This window comes from Ursus maritimus, unplaced genomic scaffold (genome assembly GCF_017311325.1).
Source record: "Ursus maritimus isolate PB19 unplaced genomic scaffold, ASM1731132v1 scaffold_25, whole genome shotgun sequence".
NCBI lineage: Eukaryota > Metazoa > Chordata > Mammalia > Carnivora > Ursidae > Ursus > Ursus maritimus.
In genome coordinates this window covers 9,612,594-9,633,924 of record NW_024425008.1, presented here as the reverse complement: position 1 = coordinate 9,633,924, position 21,331 = coordinate 9,612,594, and the positions used below count along the sequence as shown (strand labels likewise).

Genomic DNA, 21,331 nt, shown 5'->3' with positions numbered 1-21,331 from the left:
AGCCTCTGCCCTTGAGTCCTGTTCCCACGCCTCGCTGCGCGCAGGGCTGCCCGCCTCACCTTGCTGCAGGGCCTTCAGGCAGCCCAGCTGGCCGTAGTAGGCCGCCTCGTGCAGCGGCAGCCAGCCCTCCTTGTTGGGCTCCGCGAGATTCTTCCCCGCTTTGATCATAGCCTTCAAGGCCTCTTCGTCCCCTTCCTTGATGGCCTTCAGCACGGGGTCCACAGGCCTGTGACAGCAAGAGGCGGGTCACTCCTCAGGATTGGGGCAGGGCAGAGGCAGGGCCAGGAGCCTCTCTCCCAGAGGAAAAGCAGGACAACTGGCGGCCGGGGGCAGAGCTTGCTGTGGGACCACTCGGTCCTGCTTGTCTCTGCTGGTCTAGAACAGGTGCTCAGGCCCCTGCAGCCGGCGTCCTCCTCAGTAAGGAGAATAATCCTTCCTAACCCACATGGGTGTGCCCTGGAACTCGGCCCCGACCTTGGCCCTGACCTTGGCCCCTCCAGCTTATCTGTCCATCAGCTATCCATCGCAGCTTCCTCAGGCCAGTCAGCCTCAGCCTGGGGGCCCGGTCAGCCTCTCCCTGCCTCCGGTCATAAGCCTTCATGCAACCACTGGCCTTTACATGTCTTTGAACGGTTGTTTGACTGCTGTCTGTCTCCCCACTGGACTAGGAGTTCCAAGGAGACAGCAACAGTGTCTTCGTTTCTTTCACCTCTCATGATTTCACTCTCAGGGCCCAGCTCAGTGTCTAGTTCATAATAGGTGCTCAATAAATATTTGTTGAAAGAAGGAAAGAAAGAAAAAGAAAAAGAGAAAGAGAGAGAGAAAGGGAAAGAAAGAAAGAAAGAAAGAAAGAAAGAAAGAAAGAAAGAAAGAAAGAAAAAAGGAGGGAGGAAAGAAGGAAGGAAGGAAGGAAGGGAAATATTCAGAACCTAGGAACCCCAGCAATTATTTCATTCCTTCATTCCTTTTATTTCCTTCTATTTCCAAAAAGATGGCCTCTCCCCATGGGCATTTTGCTTGTTTCTTTGGGAATTTTTAAAATATCTTGCTCAGGGACACCTGAGTGACCCAATCGGTTAAGTGTCTGCCTTCGGCTCAGGTCATGATCCCAGGGTCCTGGGATGGAGCCTCCAATCAGGCTCCCTGCTCAGGGGGGAGCCTGCTTCTCCCTCTACCCCTCCCCCCATTCATGATCTCTCTCTCTCTCTCAAATAAATAAATAAAATCTTTAAAAAAATAAAATGCCTTGCTCAAAACATTCTTTGCAATCGCCCTCTTTGAGCATTTGGAGGACACACAGGCCTATAAAGGTCACTGTGGGGGCTCTGATCAAGCCTCACCCGTGTTTGGTTCCCCCGTGAGCATCCCTGCATCTGGGGCACTTCCATGCCCTTAGCTCCAAGTGGGCACCTTGCAGGGAAAGTCTACAAGAAACGGGCTGAAACATGGCAAGCTCATTCACTTCCACAGATGGAAACCGGGGGTCTCTTTTAGACAGAGCTCCTTGGTGGCCAAAAGAGAACTAGGGAACCCCTCTGTCCCTGCAGCTTGCAGGGCTGCATCTAATGTTACACCAAGACCGTTTCTACCAGGAGGGTGCCGGCCTGCAGTGCCAGCCTCCAAAGGGATGGAGCGCTAACCCCGCGGCGAGTTTCAGCACAGCGCTCCAGCGTGTACCAAGAACCTCGACCTTTGGGGCCATTTTGTGCTTCAAGCAGCTCTGAGACCAGAATCCCTCAGAAGGGGCCCTTTCCAGTGAGCAACTCTCTGGAGTCTTCCCAACCCCCCCCCTTTGCTCCACACCCTTTATCCTCACCTCCAGAAACTTTAGCTGCTGAGAGACTTATATACTTGAAGGATTAATAAATTTGAAGCATTCACAATTTAAAACTTCTGGATATCAAAAAGATTTCAGGGCTAATATGAATGAAAACTTCTTTGCTACTTTGTTCATTCATTCGTTCGTTCATTCATTCATTCATTCATTCATGCACTGAGCTCCCTTCCGTCCATCCTGGAATCAGTGAGGACCAGGACTGCTGTGATTCCCAGATCTACTCCTGAGGAATGTTCTGCATAAGTGGTCCCATTTTCCAGGTGGAGAAGATGGAGGCAGGTCTTACTCCCAGGGCCCTCACCCACATCAGGGGCCAGGATGGGCCCTGAGGTTCTATAGGGCCAGCCCCTTTACCCTCCCAGCTGCTTCCTCCGTTGTGAGCGGCACTTCCTCCCGACTCTCAGCCTCTCTGGTTATTAATAGCTTCAGAGCACAGATGCTGGTTAAGTTACAGACCCGCGAGCACGATGGGTAACTGACCAGATAAGCTCTGGAGTCCCCATCAACGCCATCACTGCCACCTTGATGAGGTTTCCTTACGAGCAGCCAGAGCCGCCCCTGCTGGTGTCAGGAGAAGCCCCAGCGGGGTATGCATCCCGTCTCCCCCAGAACATCTCCCGTGGGGTCTCAGCTGAAGTGGAATAGAGGAGGGCTGGCTGTTCTTGTGGTCTAGGGGGTGCGCAGTGCGTGAGAACACTCCCAGGACCTGCCGCCCAGCTTGGGTCTCGTCCAGCTGGGGTGCACGGACCCTGAAGCTCTCGGGCGCCCGTGCTGGCTGCTGCTCTGTGAGTTCAGCCCAAGCCCCGCCCCGAGGGTGGGGGAGGCTGCTGGGGGTGTCAGACCGCCGGAGACTACGGAGCTGGACGGACCCGGCAGGCCACTCTGTCCTCTCCAACGTCCTCTCACAGAGAAGGGAGATTCAGAGAGGGACAGCGACTCCCAGGCAGCCACAGAGGAAGGGGCAGCTGCGCTGAGACCAGAGCCTGGGTCCCCCTTTTGAAGACCGTCAGAATTCCACCCGCAGCACCGGCAGGGTTTGAAAAGAGCTGGGAAGAGACCCAGAACACAGGCCAATTGCCTCCTCCCCTTCTCTGCAACATACCTGGAACAAGGAAATAGGAGTTCCTGCGATGGGGCCCCTCTTTTGCTTTTAGCTGTTTCAGGGGTCAATACCGGGGAGCAGAGAAGGGGGACTCACCTAGCCCGACACCCTGGGGCCAGGCAAACAGAACCCCTCCCGCGGCTTGGATTAATGCTGGATTTTACCACCTGGCACGGAGCAAATAAAGGCAATGAGGCAAAACAAAACCCATGGGTGTGAGCGTTGCGGATATGCTCCGATATCCCCGCGGCAAGGCATGGGGGAAACTGAGGTAAATAGAAGGTGTGGCTGACTCATCAGCTCCAGCTCCGAGCTCCTCTGGGCCTCTGGGGTCCTAGGGCCTTCTCCCAGGGGCTGCTCCCTCCCCCGGGGCCCACTCTGGGGCCATGGAGGCGTTAATCATGACCCAACCTGGGTCTGTGAGCACGAAGCCTGGCTCAGTGGGAGCAGCTGGGGCTCAGGGGGACACACCTGGGAGGGGCGTGCCTGGGAGGCCCCTCCAGAATGCCCCCCTTCCCTGGAGCCTGCAGGCCTGCTTCCCGCTCCCCACCCCCACTAACCCTAGTTGGGAGGTTGAACTTGGACTGTCTCTGGGGGCCGGGTGGGGGGACACTTACGCCAGCTGGGAGTTCTTGTATTTCTGCATGACCCCTTGGAACAGGCCCTTGGGGCCCGAGGCGGACAGGTTCTCGGGAGGCACAGTCGACCTGGAGGGTGCAGGGCAGGAGTGAAAAAGGGAAAAATACTCTGCATATGAGAAGCGGGTCATGGCTGGAGGCAGGCTCGGGGATGGAGGGCTAGCGAGGGGAGAGACTGAAGGACAGACGCAGGGCTCTGAACCAGAGCAGATGGCCGGTCCTCTCTTGTGTGCTGGACACAGCTGCTGTGTCCCTGGATTATTTTTGGCCCTTGGAGGAAGCCCTGGGAGATTTAAATGACCATATAAGACAACAATGAGGTTAACCTCAACCCCGCCCCCAGACCCCCTCCCCAGCCAACCACGCAGGAGGCAGATAGGAAGCAAGGTGACATTCTTCCCCCAGGAGGATGTGAGAAGGGGTCAGCAGCAGGTCCCTGGATGAAAGGCACTCAGTCTCGGGTCGGCCAGGCTGGGTCCCAACGGGGATGGGCAAGAGGTTCTTGGAGGTACGGGGGACAGGGGAGCATAGCTGGGAAGCCAGACCAGGTCTGTACTCGCACCTCCGCCTGGCCGGGTCCTCGTTAGAGGGGCCCGCCGTCCAGGGGCAGGAGCTAACCATAGGGAAGTTAGAGCAAAGGCCATCGTCGCTGACAGGGCATGGAGTCAGACTGACACAGGTTCAAATCTAGACTCTGGCCCATCCTGGCCATGGGACATCAGACAGGTTGAACTTTTCTGGGCTTTGGTTCCCTGCAGAGCCCAGCGTGGGAAGACCGAGGAAGAGGCTGGAGCCCGTGAGCTCAGCAACCGTCCGGGCACAGGGGTGCTCGGCATGCATCCAACATTAATTGGATCATTATTTTGCTTCTCTGAGCCTCAGTTTCCCACCCCCTTGGGCTGTGGTGAGGACAGGAGGGGTGAAAAGAGGCTTGGTGGCCACTCCACAAATCTAACTGATGGGGGTGACCTTGAGGATGGGACGCGTGGCCCATGCCGACCACACCTGTGGCAGCTCGGGCCCTGGTGCTACGGACACCCCAGCAGGCCTGGCCTGGTGTCCTGCGCCCCACAGGGGTGTCCTGTGGCTTTGAGGAGGACATCGCTACCGGTGGTGTTTGAAGGTGCTGGAACTGTGACCCCGACAGGGACCCACGCTCTTCTAAGACGGGCCGGAACTTACAGATTTTGTGGCTACCCTCAGCAAGGCCAGGTCATGGGGGAAGGGTGAGTGAGCAGAGAAGGAAAGGATACTCCGTGCCTTGCTTCAGCCCTCTGGGGGCGGAGGGACTGGCAGGCTGGCCCCCTTCACCACCCTCATGTCCTTGCCTTCCTCCATCCCCTCCTCTGTCCCCTTGCGGCCAGCCACCTCCTCCCGAGCACCGCTCACCTCAACACCACGTCTGCATGCGCTCACCCGGTAGTCCCCTGGAGTGGGTGCCAATGTTCCCGCCCTTTAGAGATGGGGAAACTGAGGCCCCGAGAGGTGGGTCCCGGGCTCACACGCAGCTGCAGCTGGGAATTGAGCTGAGCAGAGGCAGACTCACGTCTGTCTGCAGAGCTCCTGACGCCGCCCCCTCCCCCTCAGGCCTGGGGTCTTCCCTCCTTTTCGTCCTCTCTCCAGCTGTAAGGCCTCCATTCTGACAGGCCCCGCAATTTTGAACAAGCCCCTGCCTCGCGCGTTGCGCCTTGGTTTCGCCGTTTGCAAGATGCGGAGGCAGGACCCGAGCGGCACTGCTGCGGTAGCTGTGAAGCCTTTTTGAAACGAGCTCACGTGGGAACTGTGTGTCAGGCAGAGCTAAGAGACCACATCCTGGGAAGGGAGGTGCACAGCCTGGCCCCGCCGGGGCCTCTCTTCACCCCCCGGAAAGAGGAGCGTGCTGGGGGTGGTGGAAGCAGTCTGGGGCCAGGCCTAGCTCGCGGTCTCCCACCCCGTGGTCTTGACGAAGCCCTGGGTCTCAGTCCACACAGGATCCTGGGGTCCGGCCACCCATGCCGTGGCCCATGTGTGTGGCCTCCTGTCACTTACTGTTGTTAGGACGTTTCTAGCAAGGTGATAAGCGCCGTTAAAAACTCACCACATCACCCTAAAACCAGGACTATCTCTGATGGCAAAAAAACAACAGCAAGATGAGGCCAGTGATGCTGGTGGGAGTGACAGCAATGGTGGCGGGGCTGTCCCTCCTGACTGTGCAGAGCACGGCCTCACTTCCAGCCTCCGCATCAGCTGGATGTGGGCAGGGGCTGTGTTGTTCCCCCTTCGCAGAGGAGGAAGCAGACAGACGGAGTTCCCTGCAACGAGAGTTGCCCAGTCCCTGCTCCGTCCCAAGCCTCCAAGCCTCGTGCTGGTGCCTGAGAGGCAGATCGGTAGGACGAATTTTGTTGATCCCAAATGTCCAACGTCCCGAGGCCAACGGGGTGGCAGCAAGGACACAGACAGCCATAGGCCTCCGGGGAGGGGGGAAAGAGAGCAGGAGCAACCCTGGGAGCCCTGCAGTGGGTCTTTAACTCGGCTTTAGGGGTAGGTAGGGCCGGTGCTCAGAGCAGCCAAGTGCGGAGCCTCGCGGCAGGGGGAGCAGGGTCCAGGCTGCGGGCCCCACTTTCCCTCGGCCCTGAGCAGGGGAATTCCCAGCAGAGAAAACCACCGGGCCTGAGTCATCAGAGGTGAGAGGAACCTGGCGGGATGTGGGCGCGGGTCATGCCCTAGAGGAGGCCCAGGTAGGGCCCCGGCGCTTCCGTTGGGCCGGCAGGTGGCGGGGGGGTGTATTAGGAGTGCATCACTGTCCCCCAGCTCCCAGCAGCCGTGTCCCGGAGTCCAGCTAGCCCCTACTTCAGACCGGGTCAGGCTCAGTGTGAGCAGGGAGCGGGGCTGCGAGGACAAAGCCCCCCCAACTTCTCAGTGAGCTGCCAGCTCCAGGAAGGGCATGAAATTGGGCTGGACCTGGCTGAACACCGGAGGCAAGCAGGCCTCTTAAAGGGGGAGACAGCTAAGGAATACAAGGGTCTGCCCCAAGCCCGCCGCCCTCTGTTTGTCCTCTCCCCCGGTCCTCACGCTAAGCCTGCGGTAATATAGTCAAGGACAGTGCCTGGCACACAGCAGGCACTTCGTACATTTCAATAAATGAAACCACACCAACAAAAGCCTGCCAAGGGGTACGATCCCAAATGTCATCTTGGTTTGGTGCGGTGCCATGGCAGGACCTCAAATTCCTGGAGAAGCAGCCCCAGCCCTCCCGGGTAAAGAGAGGAAGAGCTCACATGGTCCAGCCACCTCCACCCCCATGCCCGTGGGTCTCTGGAATCGGCCTCCCACCTACGGGCCAATCCATTCTTCCTGGGCCAGCCAGTGCGGAGTCCCGTGTAGAAGAGAACGTCATTTCCAAACTGCCGCCAACTTCGGCTTCCCGTCCACAGCCGGGATTTGTTGAGTGGTTGCCGTGCGCCCAGCCTTCCGACGGAAACACGTGGCGCAAAGCATCTCCTTTCACCCTCCAGTCCACTTTGTGAAGGAGACGTAATTGGCTCCCTTTTGCAGAAGAGGAAACTGAGGCTCAGAGGTTTGCTTCCTCTAGACCGCTTAGCGAACTCCTGTTCATCCCGCAAAGCCCACCTGCCCGACAAAGTGAATCCACCTGCTCTGTGTCCCTCTGAAACTGAGGCAAGTCTCTTGGCTGCGCCCTTGCTGTTGGGTCATTATGTGCATCTGGGACCCTCGTTAGATGGCAGGCTCGGGGAGGGTAGGGGTGAGGCCTGATTCACATCCAGGTGCCGGGAAGGCAACGTGCTCATCGTAAGAACATGACAGGTGTGGGTGGCTCCACTGGAATTATTTGCAGCTGTGCATACAGCCACCCAGACAAGTTTCTACTTCATGCTTTCCGCCTTTGTCTTCTTAGAAATGTGATCTTTAAAAAAATCAGAAGTTTAAAGGCTGGGAAAACCCAGCTTCCTGGGCCCGGTCTGGCTGGTCCATCAACGTAAGCTTGGGCTCCCTGTTTCCTGACTGCATGAGCCCTTCTTCTCTATGGGATGGGAAGTTGGGTCTGCCTTTTGGGAGCTCTCAGTGGGCCCAGGCTTGGCACATGATCCCTATGTGTCTGACTTCACCCCTTACACTGTGGTGAGAGAGGAGCAAGTTGGAAAAAATGGCTTTAGAAGGACACGTCATCTTTTCTCTGGAATGCTGATCTGGCTTTCTTTTCTAGGGTCCCCAAGCTCATTGAACTTTATGTCTACAGCCGCCATTTTGGCCACAAGATGATAACAATAAATTGTATTTGTAGAACATTTTATTGGTTTCAAAATGCATTTATTTGCCTAAAAGCATTTCTGGGGCATCTGCAGTGAGCCAGGCTCTTTGCCGGGCACTGTGGATACAAAAGTGAGCAGTATCTGTCCCTGTCCCCAAAGAGATCAGATAGTATAGTTGGGGACACTCTCAGGAGGCGAGATAATGCCTTCCTAGAGTGACACGAAAACTTGTCCATGAAACAGAGGCAGTCATGACCTGGGCACTCGGGGTTCTCAGGCAGGATGGGGGGAGGTGATTCAAGCTGTGGGATGTGAGGAAGGCGCCAACAATCGCTTTGCATAAGAAAGCTGCAGGTTGGGCTAGGCAAGGTTTTGTTGTTGCCATTTTAAGGAGAAGCCTGTTGGGGCTCAGAAAGGTGAGGTATCTTGCCTGAGGTCCCACAGCCAGTAAGTGACAGATTCGAACCTCCAAGCCCTCTTCCCTTTCCTCTCTACTCTTGCCGCCTCTTCATTCATATTCCTTGATTCCCTCCTGATTCGCTCAGCAAGAGCTGTTTGGTGTTTGCTGCGGGCCACGCTGTGTCCTAGACCGGAGGCTTCACAGGAAGAATGACGGGTGAGGCTCTGCCCTCGGCCAAAACAAATACTTAGAAACTGTAAGCTGGGTGGTGAAGGAAACCGCCCCCCAAGAGAGCGAGGAAGGGGGTGACCTGCTGGACCTGGGAGGGTGGTCAGGTGGGATTTGCTGAGGAGGTGGCGGGAAATCTGAGAGCGCCTGGGACGGGTATGATGTCCTGTTGCCAGGCCTGCTCTGGGTGCTGGGGTGGAAGCTAGGGTATTTGGGGATAAAACGGACAAAGGACTCTATGGGGTTCTGTACTTTCTGAAAAGCCATGTTTGGGAACGGGAGCACGAGCTGGTATGTATCTCTTGTCTCTGGGGACCCTGAATCGCTGTGGCTACGAGGGGGCTGTAATGAGACCCAAACCCCACTTCAAAGCGGAGAGGGGAGAGGAATGGCAAGAGGCCTTTGCAGAACAGCAGAGCTGGTTACGGGTCAGAACTTCCGAGCGGGGCAGACGCTGCTTCTGTTTCTGGCCCCACTGCGTGTGTACATAAAACGGGCACAGGAAGGGCCTTGTTGCGTGGCTTGTGTGAGGATTCACTGAACAGCTGTGTGCTGGGCACGTGGGAAGCCCTCAGTGTGCATCCGGGGGGGCGGGGGGGAGGCATTGGCTTCCCCAGCAGGGCCCACCTTCTTCCAGAGATAGAAGGGCCGAACTGAACCCGGGAGCTTTCAGCTCACATCCAGAATGAGAAGATGCCCGTTGAACCCCGTCCCCTACAGTACTCGTGCCTGGAATTTAGATGATGGCTGCACGACCCTGGGTAAGTCACTTCCCTTCTCTGTGAAAGCCTTTCTCCCAGGAGGCTGGGAAGTGTTTGCATCCCATGGTGGGTCTCTACTTCCTCACCCGCCAGAGGAAGGAAGAGGTCAGGACCTGGACCTCATGAGCCCACTCAGTGCTAATGTTTATAAGTGTCCCCAGGACTCCCCAGGAGGCTCCCACACTGGGGAGAAGGCTAAAGATGCCCCCTGGGGGGGGATGCTCTTCTCTCTATCTGATCCCCTCCTGAGAAAGAGGAACTTGTGGTCTGACTGAGGCTGAACCAGTTGGAAGAGGAACCAGGGCCTCCCAGAGCCCCGGCCATGAAGAGTCTTTGGCTCCGCGTCCTCATTTCTGTTTTTCAGGCTGGGTTCCAGAATGGGACCCCCTCAGAGGCATCTCAGTAACCTGGAGCCTTCCGACTTCCTCCGGCCGCCCAATGAGGCCGCCTGCCTTCCTCTTTAGAAGGGGCTCCTCAGTGTGGGGCATCCCAGGCTTTTGTCCCGTCTGCCTGGCAGAGAAGGTCTAGCCTCAGCAAGGGCCAAAGTCACTTGGGGAACGTATGGTGGGTATCACCGGGGGACAGTGCTGGGATGTACTGCCACCCATCGTCATCCCTGTCCGCTGGGACTGGACATTGGAGATGGTCTGTCTGCTGTTGCCGAGAGAGCTTAGGGACTTGCCCAAGGCTATATAGCAAGTCAGCTGGAGGCTGGAGACAATGAGATTTTTTTTTAAGTAGGCTCCATGCCCATCCAGGGGCTTGAACTCACGACCCAAGAGCCTCACACTCCACTGCCCAAGCCAGCCAGGCACCCCTGGAGACAATGAGATTTGAGGCTCATATCTCAAGACCATAGAACACAATCACCCAGCAATTCTTCTCCCTCAGCCACCCACCCCCAAATACACACTTGACTTGGACTCAGAAACAAAAGCATTTTTAAATTTATATATTTCCTTTCTAAAAGCCTTTGAAGATCCAATGCTTAATCACCTCTCTGGGCTCCCGCCTCCTACCAAGAAGGTACCCTCTGGATCTATGCTGTCCAGGACTGCAGCTCCTGGCCACATGTGGCTAGTGAGCCATTGAGAAGCATCTAGTCTAAACTGAGATGTTTTGTGAGCACAAAATACACACTGGATTCCAAAGACGTGCTATTGATGACATGTGGAAATGATAATATTTGTGACCTAAATTAATTTCACCTGTTTGCCTTTACTTTTTAGCGTGGCTATTAGGATATTGAAATTTGCATATGTTACCGCAGATATGGCTCGCCTCCTATTTCTATGGGCACAACACGGGGCTGCTCTAGATGGTCCTGCCGCTGGAATGATGAGGTCACGCTGAGACCGGGGAGCCAGGGTGAGGAGGTAGGGTGGCTTTGCTGGGTAGATGTCATTTGCTTCTCAGACACGTTTTCCCGGGGAGGCTGCATAGGTAGGATGGGGAGCTGTGCTTGGACTCAGACCGTCAGCTCCACCACATTCAAGCTAAAGTCAGCGGTACAAAGCCAAGCCATGCGCTCTGCAACCAGGTCGTTCCAGGCTCTGCAACACCATCTACCAGCTGTGCAACCGGGGGCTAGTTACCTGCCCTGAGCTTCAGTTTCCTCGTCTGTAAAATGGGATATAGCATAGAGCCTCCTGGAAGGTCCTCAAGGGGGTTAAACGAGGTGAAGTGGGTAGAGCACCTACCGCAGTGCTTGGTACCCCCAAAGCTCAGAAGGGCTTAGATAACAAATGTAAGTCACTACAGTGTAAACATGCACCTTACAGACCAGGGGACTTCGGTCTTGCATGAACAGTGTTTGAAATCTGCACCTCACAGCTGCCTAGTTGGCCCCGCCTCGCTCACCTGGTCCATGGGTAGAAATGGGTAGGTTGGCGGTTGACACACGTGGACGCAGTGGCCTCGGCAGTGGTTGGGCCCCGAGTCTTGTCAGCCAGGCTCTGCTCAATGGCCATCTGGACCAGCTCATCCTCGCTCAGGCTGCTATACAGGCTGTATTCCTCATGCCCGATGGCACGCTGTCTGCCCCGAGCACTGATCTCCGCGGTCATCCTCTTCCCCCGCTCACCTCGGCCACCAGAGGAGGCACTCCGTGGGGAGGAGGAAGCAGCAAATTAGAAAGCCCTGTGAGCAGACCAAAAGCATCCTGGTCACTAACAGGTCTTTTGCAAGAGAATTATGTTTACCAACAGGGAAGGCTGTGCTTTCCTCTGGCAAGCTCGCAATCATTTTTTATCCAATCATGTTGTCATTTGAACCACCCAGACACCCATTCATCTACACATCTATCCATCCACTCATCTTCTCATCAGTCCGTCCACCTCTTTCATCATCCATTCCATCATTCACCCATCTGTCCATTTGTTCATTCTCCCATGTGTCCATCTGTCTACCCATCCACTCATTTACCCAACCACATGTGTCTATTTACCCAATGATCTGATCATCCATCCATCCAACCATTATCCATCCCCTGATCTATCTGCCCACCTACCTGTCCATTTATCCATCCACCTCCCATCCATCCACTCATACCTCTATTTACCCAACCAATCATCCACTCATCCACCATTCATTTTTCCACTCCAGACAGCTTGTCTACCCACGCATGCATGCTTCATTAACTGGGAGATCACTTAGTGGGCACCTACTTTGTGTCAGCCCCTCCTCTAAGCCCTGGTGATACAACAATGATGCCAAGGGACAAAAGTTCCTGCCTTCAGGGAACTTACACAACGGTGCTTACAACCCGTCCTTCCAGTTACCCGACAACATCCTATGCCAGCATTCCTCCTCATCTCTGTGCTGTGCTAGGGCTGAGAATGTCGGATGGGCCACCAAACCAGACATGCGCCTGCCACGTCAGTGTGCTCGATCCAGTTAAAATCAATCATGACAGTAATTTGCCATGTGAATTCCAAGGACTCCCTTCCTTACAAAAAATTGCCTCAGGGAGAAGTGAACTTTGGTTGAATCAACTGATTTTAGGAAATGAAATAAACTCACTCAGCCTGTTTTTTGTTTTGACTGGCTGACAAGCAGTGTGACTGCGGGTCAAAGGTTGTTAGCCCTAGCAGGACATGAGAACCACAGGAAGCCATTTAAAAAATACCCAAAATCAGTGCTATAATTTGGTTGGTTTGGCAAATATTCGCTCCCCTCTTCTCAGCGGCCAGGCATCCCCCCTCTCTTCTCCATTGAGACTGGGCTTGGCCATGTGACTTGCTCTGGTCAATGAATGTTGGGGGCACGATAAAGCAGCCCTTTGACAGGTGCTTGGACGTGGGCCTTGCCCTTCCGGAGCACCAGGAGAAGAGCTCCCCATTGGAGCCACCGCCCATTAGCTGGGCTCCAGAGTGAACCGACCTGGGGCAGCCTGAGCCCAACCTGCACAGGGGAGCCCCACCCAGCAGACCCTGCACCCTGAAGCCTATGTCAACCCCTCTGCGGCAACCTGCAGACCCAGATCATGAGAATCAATGCTTATTTGGGGTGCTTATCTACCCAGCATTCTTGTGGCTCTAGTTAACTGATCCCCGAAAGGCTAGGCAAGTTGCTTCACAAAGAGGATATCCAAGGGCCAATAATCAAATGTAAGGATGCTTGACTTTCTAAGTGTTTGGGAGGACACTCAAATTAAGATCCTCGTACAGTACTACTCTCTACCCAACAGCATGGCTCAAGTGGAGGGATGCCTGGGCGGCTCAGTCGGTTAAGCATCTGACTCTCAATTTTGGCTCAAGTCATGATCTTGGGATCGTGAAATCGAGCCCCGTGTTGGGCTCCTGGCTGGGCATGGCGTCTGCTTGAGATTCTCTCTCACCCTCTCCCTCTGTCCCTCCCCCACCGCATTGCACACACTCTCTCTGTCTCTAAAAAAAAAGAATGGCTCAAGTGGAAAAGATGAGCACTAGCAAGTGTTGAAGAGGATGTGGGGCCACGGGAACGCTCACCACCGCTGGCAGGAGTGGCGAATGGTAAAACCACTTTGGAAAACCAATGGCGTTTGCTAAAGCTGAACCAACACATCTTGTGACCCCAAAATTCCATTCCTCGCTCTGTGGCAAAGAGAACCACGTGCAGGTATTCCCCGTAAGACAAGTTCAAAAATATTCATCGCAGCGCTATTCATAATAAAACCAAGTGGCAACTACCCAAATGTCTATCGGCATTTGAACGGGTCACCGCGTTGTGGTATATTCCCACGATAGCCTGTGTGCCCCAGTGAAACAGACGGAGCACGACGGCTCACGACAGGAGAGGCTCACACAACCACAGCGAGCAGAAGAAGGCGAATAATGAAGAACATGTGTACGTGATTCAGTCTGTGTAAAGTTCTAGAACAGGCAGACTACATTAAACTATGGTGGACCTTTGGTGGTTACTAACGGGGAGGAGATACGAGGGAGACTTCTGGGGAGCCAGTCAAGCTCTACTTCTTGATCTAAGTGGTTACAGGATTGGTTGGCTCCGTTTGTAAGGACGCTGTTCCTGTCTGATTTGTGCACTCCTCTGTGAGCACATGATCCCGAAACAACACATCTACTTAAAAGGTGGGGGCGCCTGGCTGGCTCAGTCAGTAGAGCAAGTGACTCTTGATCTCGGGTTGTGAGTTCAAGCCCCACGTTGGGTGTGGAGCCTACATAAAAAGAAGAAGAAGGATTTTAAAAAGAAAAATAATAATTAAAAAGTATATATAATAGGTTCTAAAGGGTATTGGTGCTTGGACCCCGTCTCAGACCAAGTCAGTCGGAATCTCCGGGAGTGTGGCCCGGCTATGACACCTCTCTGAAAAGCTCCGCCTGTGCTCGGGAACCACCACTTTGGAGAAGGATCGATCATAAAGCAGGAGTAGAGGGGGGACTCCCGTGGTGTGGGGATGGGGCAAGGGGCAGGACCTGACACTGGGCTAAGCTCTTGATAGACACTCTCATAATTCTGGTAGCAACCCAAAGAGCAGCAACTCTTGCTCTATAAAACACCAGCAAAGTTATTAGTAAGCAGACCTGGGCTTTCCAAACACAGCGGGGGGGGGAGGCTGCAGGTGTGAAGACAGTGGATTAGCGGCGCGAAGGCATCTGGGACCAAAGATTCTGTGCCCTGCCACGGTCTGGCTGGTTATCTGTCATTGCCCTCCGTCTGCTTCTCTGCACCCATTCTGGCTGGCTTGGGCCCGGACTTCCTCCTGCCGCTTCAGCAGTGGCCTTCACGTGGTGTCCCAGCCCCACCCACCCACCGTCCCCTCCGTGCCCCGCAAGACCTCACCAAGTCCCTCCTGGGCCTGCGCCCGTGGCCTGGGCTTCCCCGCCCTTCAAATCTAGGTCTCACTCTCCCTACACCCTCTACCTCCGCACACCTGACCTTCCAGGTAAGGCGAAGACACACCTTTCCCCCAACACCCCTGTGGCTCCCACCCCAGTGCCCTTGCTTGTCCTGTGCCGACCTGTCTCCTTCCTTTCTACACTCTCAGAATCCATTCTCACTCTTCAAGGCCCAGAGCAAGTGCCTCCTCTTCCAGAACACCTTCCAAGAAGTGTTCTGCTGCAACAACTTCTCCCTCTGGACTGTGGTCAGAAGTCCCTATGTGGACTTGACCCTGGGTCCTCTTCCTAAGGCCATGGGAGGAGAAGCCCTAGTTAAAGTTTACTGTACCCCCTTGACCACCCACCCAACAGCTGGTTCCCCCAACTTCTCTGACAGCAGGACCTGGCTTTGTTCAGGCAAGAGTGAGTCCTTGTCCCATGGATGAATCATGATGGTTCCAAGCACGTTGGAACAATATTACCCCTTTGGCCAGTTTTGACTAGTTTAGGGTGGACGTAAGCCTAGCTTTGTCCAAAGACATATAAAGAAAATTCTGCTGGGACTTCCTAGAAACAGCTGTCCTTTTCCTAATGAAAGAGAGATCAGTGAAGAAAATAACTCCTTGCCCACATCCCTGCTTTGTGTTTAGAGGACTTGATGCTTGGTGCAGCAGCAGCCATCTTGTAACCATGAAGGGAACAGTGCTGGTACTATGAGTTTGACAGAGTGAACGATAGGTCTTCTGGGTCTTTCACTATATTGTTGATGGCCTGCTTGTTAGGTAGAGACTGAAGATCCTTCTGGTTTAAGCCAGTGTTGGTTGGGTTTTCTGTTATATGCAGTCAGAATCATCTTAATGCATGATTCTCAGGTCTGGTCAAGAATCTTGAGAACATACCAAAGCCCTGATCTCACCCCAGACCGATGGGCTCAAAGCCTCCAGGCTTCCCTGGAGTTCAAGGCCTCCCTGACAATTTTAGTGTATAGCCGGGCTGAGAACCCTTTTCTAAATCAACACGTCAGGCAGCCATGCTAGTTTTCCACACTAGGGGAGGGGGAGGCGGAGGGGCATTGTGACCTCAAAATCATTTTGTGCCTGATCGGGGCGTTATCTATTTTTGCAGCAACTTCAGCATTAGTTTTGTTTATTGTAAAAAGAGCCAAAGACTGGGAATCACAAGACCTCAGTTCGCGTACCAACTCACCGCGAGCACCTCTCTTCCTCTCTCAGGCCTTTGGTTTTTCCATCTGTTAAATGTCAGGATGGCCTAGAACACACCTTCTGACCCTCCAAACCCACGGGGGCCCAGCTGGCCCAGGCCCCCTTCCCAGCTTCCCTGTGCCTGAGGTCTGTGTAGGCCCAGGTCAGCCTTCAGGAGGGTGGGGAGTGAGCTCTGCCCAGTGAGAAGTGACCCCTCGGCTTCCCCTGGGCCCCCATTGTTGTGCCCCCATCCGAGGGCATCTGCTCCAGGCCAGGGGGCAAGGGGATGAACCCTGGAGAGGGACAGAGACCTGGGTTACAGTCTCCATGTTGATACTAGAGTGCTGTGTGACCTTGACCAAGTCCCTACCCCTCTCTGGGGCTCAGTTGTCCCCTTGCAGAAACCGAGGTTTGGGTTTCCAAGTGCTCTTCTAGCTCCTTAGCTTCTATAACTCTGTGCGACATTTGGTTTATCTTTGTGCTATAAAACCCCAAACTCTGTCCCTGAGGGTCCCCTCTGGCCACCTTTACAGGTCTACCATATGCAAAGGGCTTAGCCTTAGTGGTGGGGAAATAAGGAAGCAGGTGGAAGTAGAAGGATCTCAGATCCAGAGGTCAGGAGCCCAAAGTCTAGTTTTAATTTGCAACTGACGAGCTAAGTCACCTTGGTTAAATCACTTCCCCTTGCTGGGCCTTAGTTCCTTCAACAGTAAAAATGGGAGTGAGACAACCCACTTCGCCATGTTGTAGGGGCCATCTTTGCACTGGGGCGGCGGCTGTGTAAGAGGTAAAAGCATTTGACAGGAAGCCCTCCCAGCTGTCACCCAGGCAGCCACGGGCCCTGCAGACTGGCGTGGGCTGATCAGAGGCGTATGGACAGCACCCGGCTACCTTGCCCCTTCCCTGATGAGATGCCTGTGGGAGGAGCCAGGTAACAGTCACCCATACCTGCCATCTACTACAGCCAGTTCCAGACTCACCAGGCCCTCCCCCTCGGGTCTGGCAGCATCCAGAGACTTCCCTGCTTTTCAGTCATTCCCCGGCATGGCCCTGATAACAGCTCGAGAAAGTAGGAATGTTTTTCTGTTGAATTGACATTAATTCTTCTATACCTCCACTCCTTCTGAAAGGACCTGATGCCCCGACGTGATTGTTCCCATTTTACAGATGAGGCATAAGGTTCAAGGAGGGGAAGGGAAAGGTTTGCACAAGGACAGAGAGCTGGAAAGCTGGGATTTGGAGCCCCAGTGTTCCTTCTGGGAATTCCAGGAACGCCATCCGAGTAACTGGCACACACCTGGGCTCTGAGCAGGCAGGGCTAACACTGCCATCCTCAACCAGCCCGGCCACCTGATCTGCACCTGTGCACGGAGCCCACATCAGGCTCTGGCCAACCCGGAGGAAGGCGCACACAGACAGGCGAGGCAGGGGGTGACCTTGAAGGGACCCTGATGGAGAGGGTCTCTGCCTTGGAGAGGGCGAACTCCCCCACCCCGCTGTGAGCCCAGACTTCTCTTGCTTTTCCCACTGAGATCCTCAGCCTTGGAGGGTCCTTGGGTAAATCATGTATCTTTAGTCCCCATACGTGCAAAATAGAGACACTAGTAAGTACTGTCAGGGGGTTGGTGTGAGAATCAAGGGCTCAGGCATGCCTGCCAGGGACACGGGGGCCCATCTCTTGGGGGCGTGGCTGGGGCTCCTCAGTCCCAGCCTGACGAGCAGTTATAAAAGCAGCCCGTGGGGTCAGCTTGACCAGGTTCAAGCCACGGCTTTGCCAGTTATTCGCTGTATGATCTCCTAGAATCTCAAATTGTCCATCTATAAAATGGACATAGTAAGATCACCTCTATCATGTCAGAGCGAGGGGCTGTGAACCTGGGAGAGGCCCTGTCCTTTTGGCCTCAGTTTCTCTCCTCTGCACGCTGCCTAGCTTGATTTCTGAGGCCTCTGCCTGGGGCTGGGCTACCTTCTAGGCCTGAGTCCTGGAGAGAGGCCAGCAGTCCCAAGGGACCTGTGAGAGGCTGACAGGAATAAAAAAAATAATCCTTTCCCAGAGAAAGCAGGAGGCCGGTGGCTTTGCCCAGGCAAGCGAGGCGCCTGCAGGGGGAGCAGAGTTCAAGCGTGGCCAGTCCAAGGCCAGCTTGGAACAGGGAGACCAGAGCCACCCTGGTGCTTCTAGGGGCTCCTCCCTTACCCCCTTTGCAGCGCCCCAAACATTGGCTCCAATGGAACCCTCTCCCCAGGGGGCATCTGTAAAATGGGACAACAGTGACTGCGACCATTCCTTGAGTTAGCACATGCAAAGCACTCAGAGCAGTACCCAGTCCATCCGTAGTCAGTGCTCCTCTAAGCTGGGCCTCAGTTTCTACATCTGTGAAATGGGCATAGAAACATGGGTCCTTTCAGGACTGTGCCAGGATTAGCATTGGAAAAGTGGTCCTTCCCCCCCTCCCCACCCCATTCCTTCCTTCTCCACAAGTCCCAGCTGGCTGACAGCCAGGGTCTGCCTGGGAAGTGACAGTGGGTCCCTGACTTCCGTGCATGGGGTGGGGTTTCTGGGGCTGTTTGGGGGCTGCAGTGGGAGGAGTGACTCCCAGAGTGTCTTATTGGAAAACTGATGGTGGGGGCATGGCTGAGAGGGCAAGGGGCAAGGAGGAGGACTGACAGTCGCTGTCCGAGACACCAGGCTCCCTTGCAGCCAGGGACCTGGGTCAGAAGTGTGAGCCTGGACAAGCTCCTTCCGACCTTAGACTGTTTGTAGATGGAGCCTTACTTGTCCACCTTCCTGTTTCTCTTGCCTGTCACCTGGCTAGTCATCCTTCCAGGTGGAAGTTTCTGCTCTGGATAAGAGGTGAGCGGCCTTGGGGAGATGGGGAGTGTAATCCAGGCCACCTTGCTTGGGCCCCAGGAGGGGCTCAGGTCAAAGCCCCAGGGTGGGTTTTTGCAGCCTGGCAGAGCTGACTGGCCTTACAGCGGCTGGGAGGTTGGGCCTTTTGTTCAGACTCTAAAGATTCTAAGAAGCCCCTCCCAGCTCTGCTAATCCCAGAGCCTTTGATGTCCTTTACGAGCTCCTGGCTTCTAACAGGCCAGGACTTTCCGGCTCCCAAGGTTGGGCCAGGATTGCTGGAAGTTACTGAGGGGAACTGCTCCCGGCAGCAGGCAGGCCTCAAGCCAACGGCCACCCCCAACACAGGCGCTCTCCCCGTTGTATGGAGGGGAAGCTGAGGCCCCCCACCCCGGAGGGGCCGGGACTGGCACGGTCACCCAGGTGGGAGGTGATGACCGGAGGTTTGAACCCGTCCAAAGCTGGCTCTGCTCCCACTCTACCATACCGCGAACGCTGCCCCTTGGGTGGGTCGGGGGAGACTGGGGCTCCATCTGAAGGGGACGTGAGTAAGCCTTGCTGTCTTGAATCTGCGTGAATCGCTCCCAGCGGTCCGGACCCTGGCACAAACCTCGCTGGTTTATCTAGGTATTGGCATTCACAGAGGGAGTCACCCAAAACAGGAGGAAAGAGGGTGAGGAGAAGAGAGAGAAGTAGGAAAAAGGAGGGGGAAAATCTTTTTTTCGGTTTTTTTTTTTTTTTTTTTTTTTTGCATGGAAAACGATCTTTCCCAAGGGGAAGCGTAAATCCCACATGGGCCCCAAGGTCCCCGATCTGAGGCAGTGCCTAGAGGACCAGCTCCGAGAAGCATCAACAAATGCTTCCGTTGTATGGCTTTGGGCCCCAAGCAATGGAACCTCCAGGTCCGGGTGTCAGTCGCCTTGGCCTCAGCCTCCCAGATGGAGGGCTCTTCTCTGACCTCCTGCCCAGCCCGGCTCTCCACACCCCTCCTGGCCCATCTCCCTGTCCTTCTCCTGCTGCAGCCAGGCCCATCAGCGGGGCTCGGGCACAGACAGGTCTGGGTGCCAGATTCCAGGCCCCAAGCCAGTTTCTGCCCAGAGCTCAGCAAACACTGCCGGGCTCCGCCACCTATGCGGGCAGCCTGGGGTAGGGGTGAGGAAGGGCGGGGCTTCTGGTGCAGGTCTGAGCCTCCCATGGCTCTGTCCCTCTGCAGCCCAAGCCCAGGGTTGCCCAGCCCTGTCCTGGGCACCAGGAGAGCGTGGGCCCTCTCATTGGCCCCTGGGTAGCAGGGGGTTCTGGAAGCTCTAGCTCCGGGCTGCACACTGGGACGGTTCAGTGGGGACAGGAGGGTCCTCCCAGCCCCGCTCCTCTCACCTGGACCCAACCTCAGGGCTGGCTGGAAATCTTTGAATTGGGATCCCATCAAAATCTTTCTCGTTTCTGTTTCCCCACCCCCCACCCTCCTGCCTTTATCTCAATTTCTTCTCCTCTTGGCTTGCCCTGCATTTCCTCTCTTTGTCTACCCCTCTCCTTTGTGTCCTTTTCTTTTAAAAATCCAGCGAATTAGGAGTCGGTTAACTTTGACGTCACCACCACCTCTCCGAAACCTCTCCCTCAGCTGCGAAGCTCTTCAGGGCTTCCTTGATATTCCTGGGCATTAATGAGTCTAAAAGAAGGTGCTGAGAATAAAAAAGATACAAACCAGTCCCGCGACAACCACCTCCCCTGGGCGGCCTGGGCCTCTGCAGCTCAGGAACGGAAGGACACTGGGCAGGTCCAAAGATATTTTTGTGTCTCCTTCGGGAAAACTCTCTTGGATCTAGTCTGTCCACAATATACGCGGACCTTATGATGCCCTGACCGCGCCAGGGACGGGTCTGTTTACTGCTGCGCTGGGCCCCAGGGAGGCCGTGGCGTTGAATGGGGACGCCAGAGGCCAAGAGGCTGGGATTTGATCCCCAACTCCAACAGTCCTAGCTGTCTGGCTCCAGGCAAGACCCTCAACCTCTCAGAAACTCAGTTTCGCATCTGGAAAATGGGAGTAACGATCACCTCTCACTCAGGAGGCCCTGGAGAAGAGTGAATGAGAGCAATCCCCTACAACCCTGGGCCAGAGCCTGGCTCACAGTCAGTGCTCCGTGAACGCCTGCGGGTATCGGATATTGATCACCATGTTATTCGTGGTAAGGTCACCCGGGGCGGAGTCTCCCAGGCACTCACAGCCGGGGCTGTTTGTGCAAGAATGGATGATGCAAACGAGAACAGTGCCAGGTGGGGGCCGCTGCCAGCTCCCGGAGGAGGCAGAGCTGTAAACAGTCCTGCCACCAGCTGTCGGGACCCATCCAACTGTTTTGGAAGGGACTGGGGCATCTGCCACTGGCTGCCTCCCTGTGCTCTGCCTCCTGCCTCCGCTGCAGAGGGCAGGGCCTATGGCTGCTAGGCTGGCCCCAGCTGTCTCTGTCTGGGCCCGAGAGCTGTCTCCACCCCTGCCTCACGCCCTGAGTTTCCCATATGTGAGGAGAGCCCTGCTGTCCTTCCTGTGCTGGGGAGGTGGGGGGCGGTGGGGCTTGGCCTCTGCTCTGCCTTGTGTCTCCTCGTTTACCTGGCCTCCTTACAAGGCGCTGCCTCTCTTCCCCCTCATCCCAGGCCATTCCCCTGGCGACTGAGGAGCAACCTGAAGTCAGATCCCACCTGCGCCTCCTTTGCACAAAAACAATTGGAAAACGTTCCCTCCTCTCGCCTGGCGCGGG

General features: G+C 55.3%; 1 protein-coding gene and 1 long non-coding RNA gene across 8 annotated transcripts in view; one reads left to right on the top strand and one right to left on the bottom strand.

Moving 5' to 3' along the window:
- The window catches only part of ASB2 (ankyrin repeat and SOCS box containing 2), a 37,580-nt gene that overhangs the window by 14,863 nt on the left and 1,386 nt on the right, over positions 1–21,331 (bottom strand). For 3 of the 7 annotated variants that reach the window (XM_040641489.1, XM_040641491.1, XM_040641492.1), the window contains exons 1-4: positions 20,284–20,372; positions 11,077–11,355; positions 3,557–3,646; positions 60–226 (exon numbers count right to left, since the gene is read on the bottom strand). In XM_040641489.1, coding sequence (XP_040497423.1) covers positions 60–226; positions 3,557–3,646; positions 11,077–11,282 — 463 coding nt within the window. In that variant the 5' untranslated portion in view covers positions 11,283–11,355; positions 20,284–20,372. Of the gene's footprint in view, positions 1–59; positions 227–2,317; positions 2,750–3,556; positions 3,647–4,966; positions 5,301–11,076; positions 11,356–20,283; positions 20,373–21,331 lie in introns of those variants that run through there. The other 4 variants (XM_040641490.1, XM_040641494.1, XM_040641495.1 and 1 more) reach the window with 4 other exon arrangements.
- Positions 20,463–21,331, top strand: part of LOC121105211 — a 4,101-nt gene continuing 3,232 nt past the window's right edge. The window contains exon 1 of the long non-coding RNA XR_005837637.1: positions 20,463–20,764. This is a non-coding gene — a long non-coding RNA (uncharacterized LOC121105211). The remainder of the gene's footprint in view (positions 20,765–21,331) is intronic.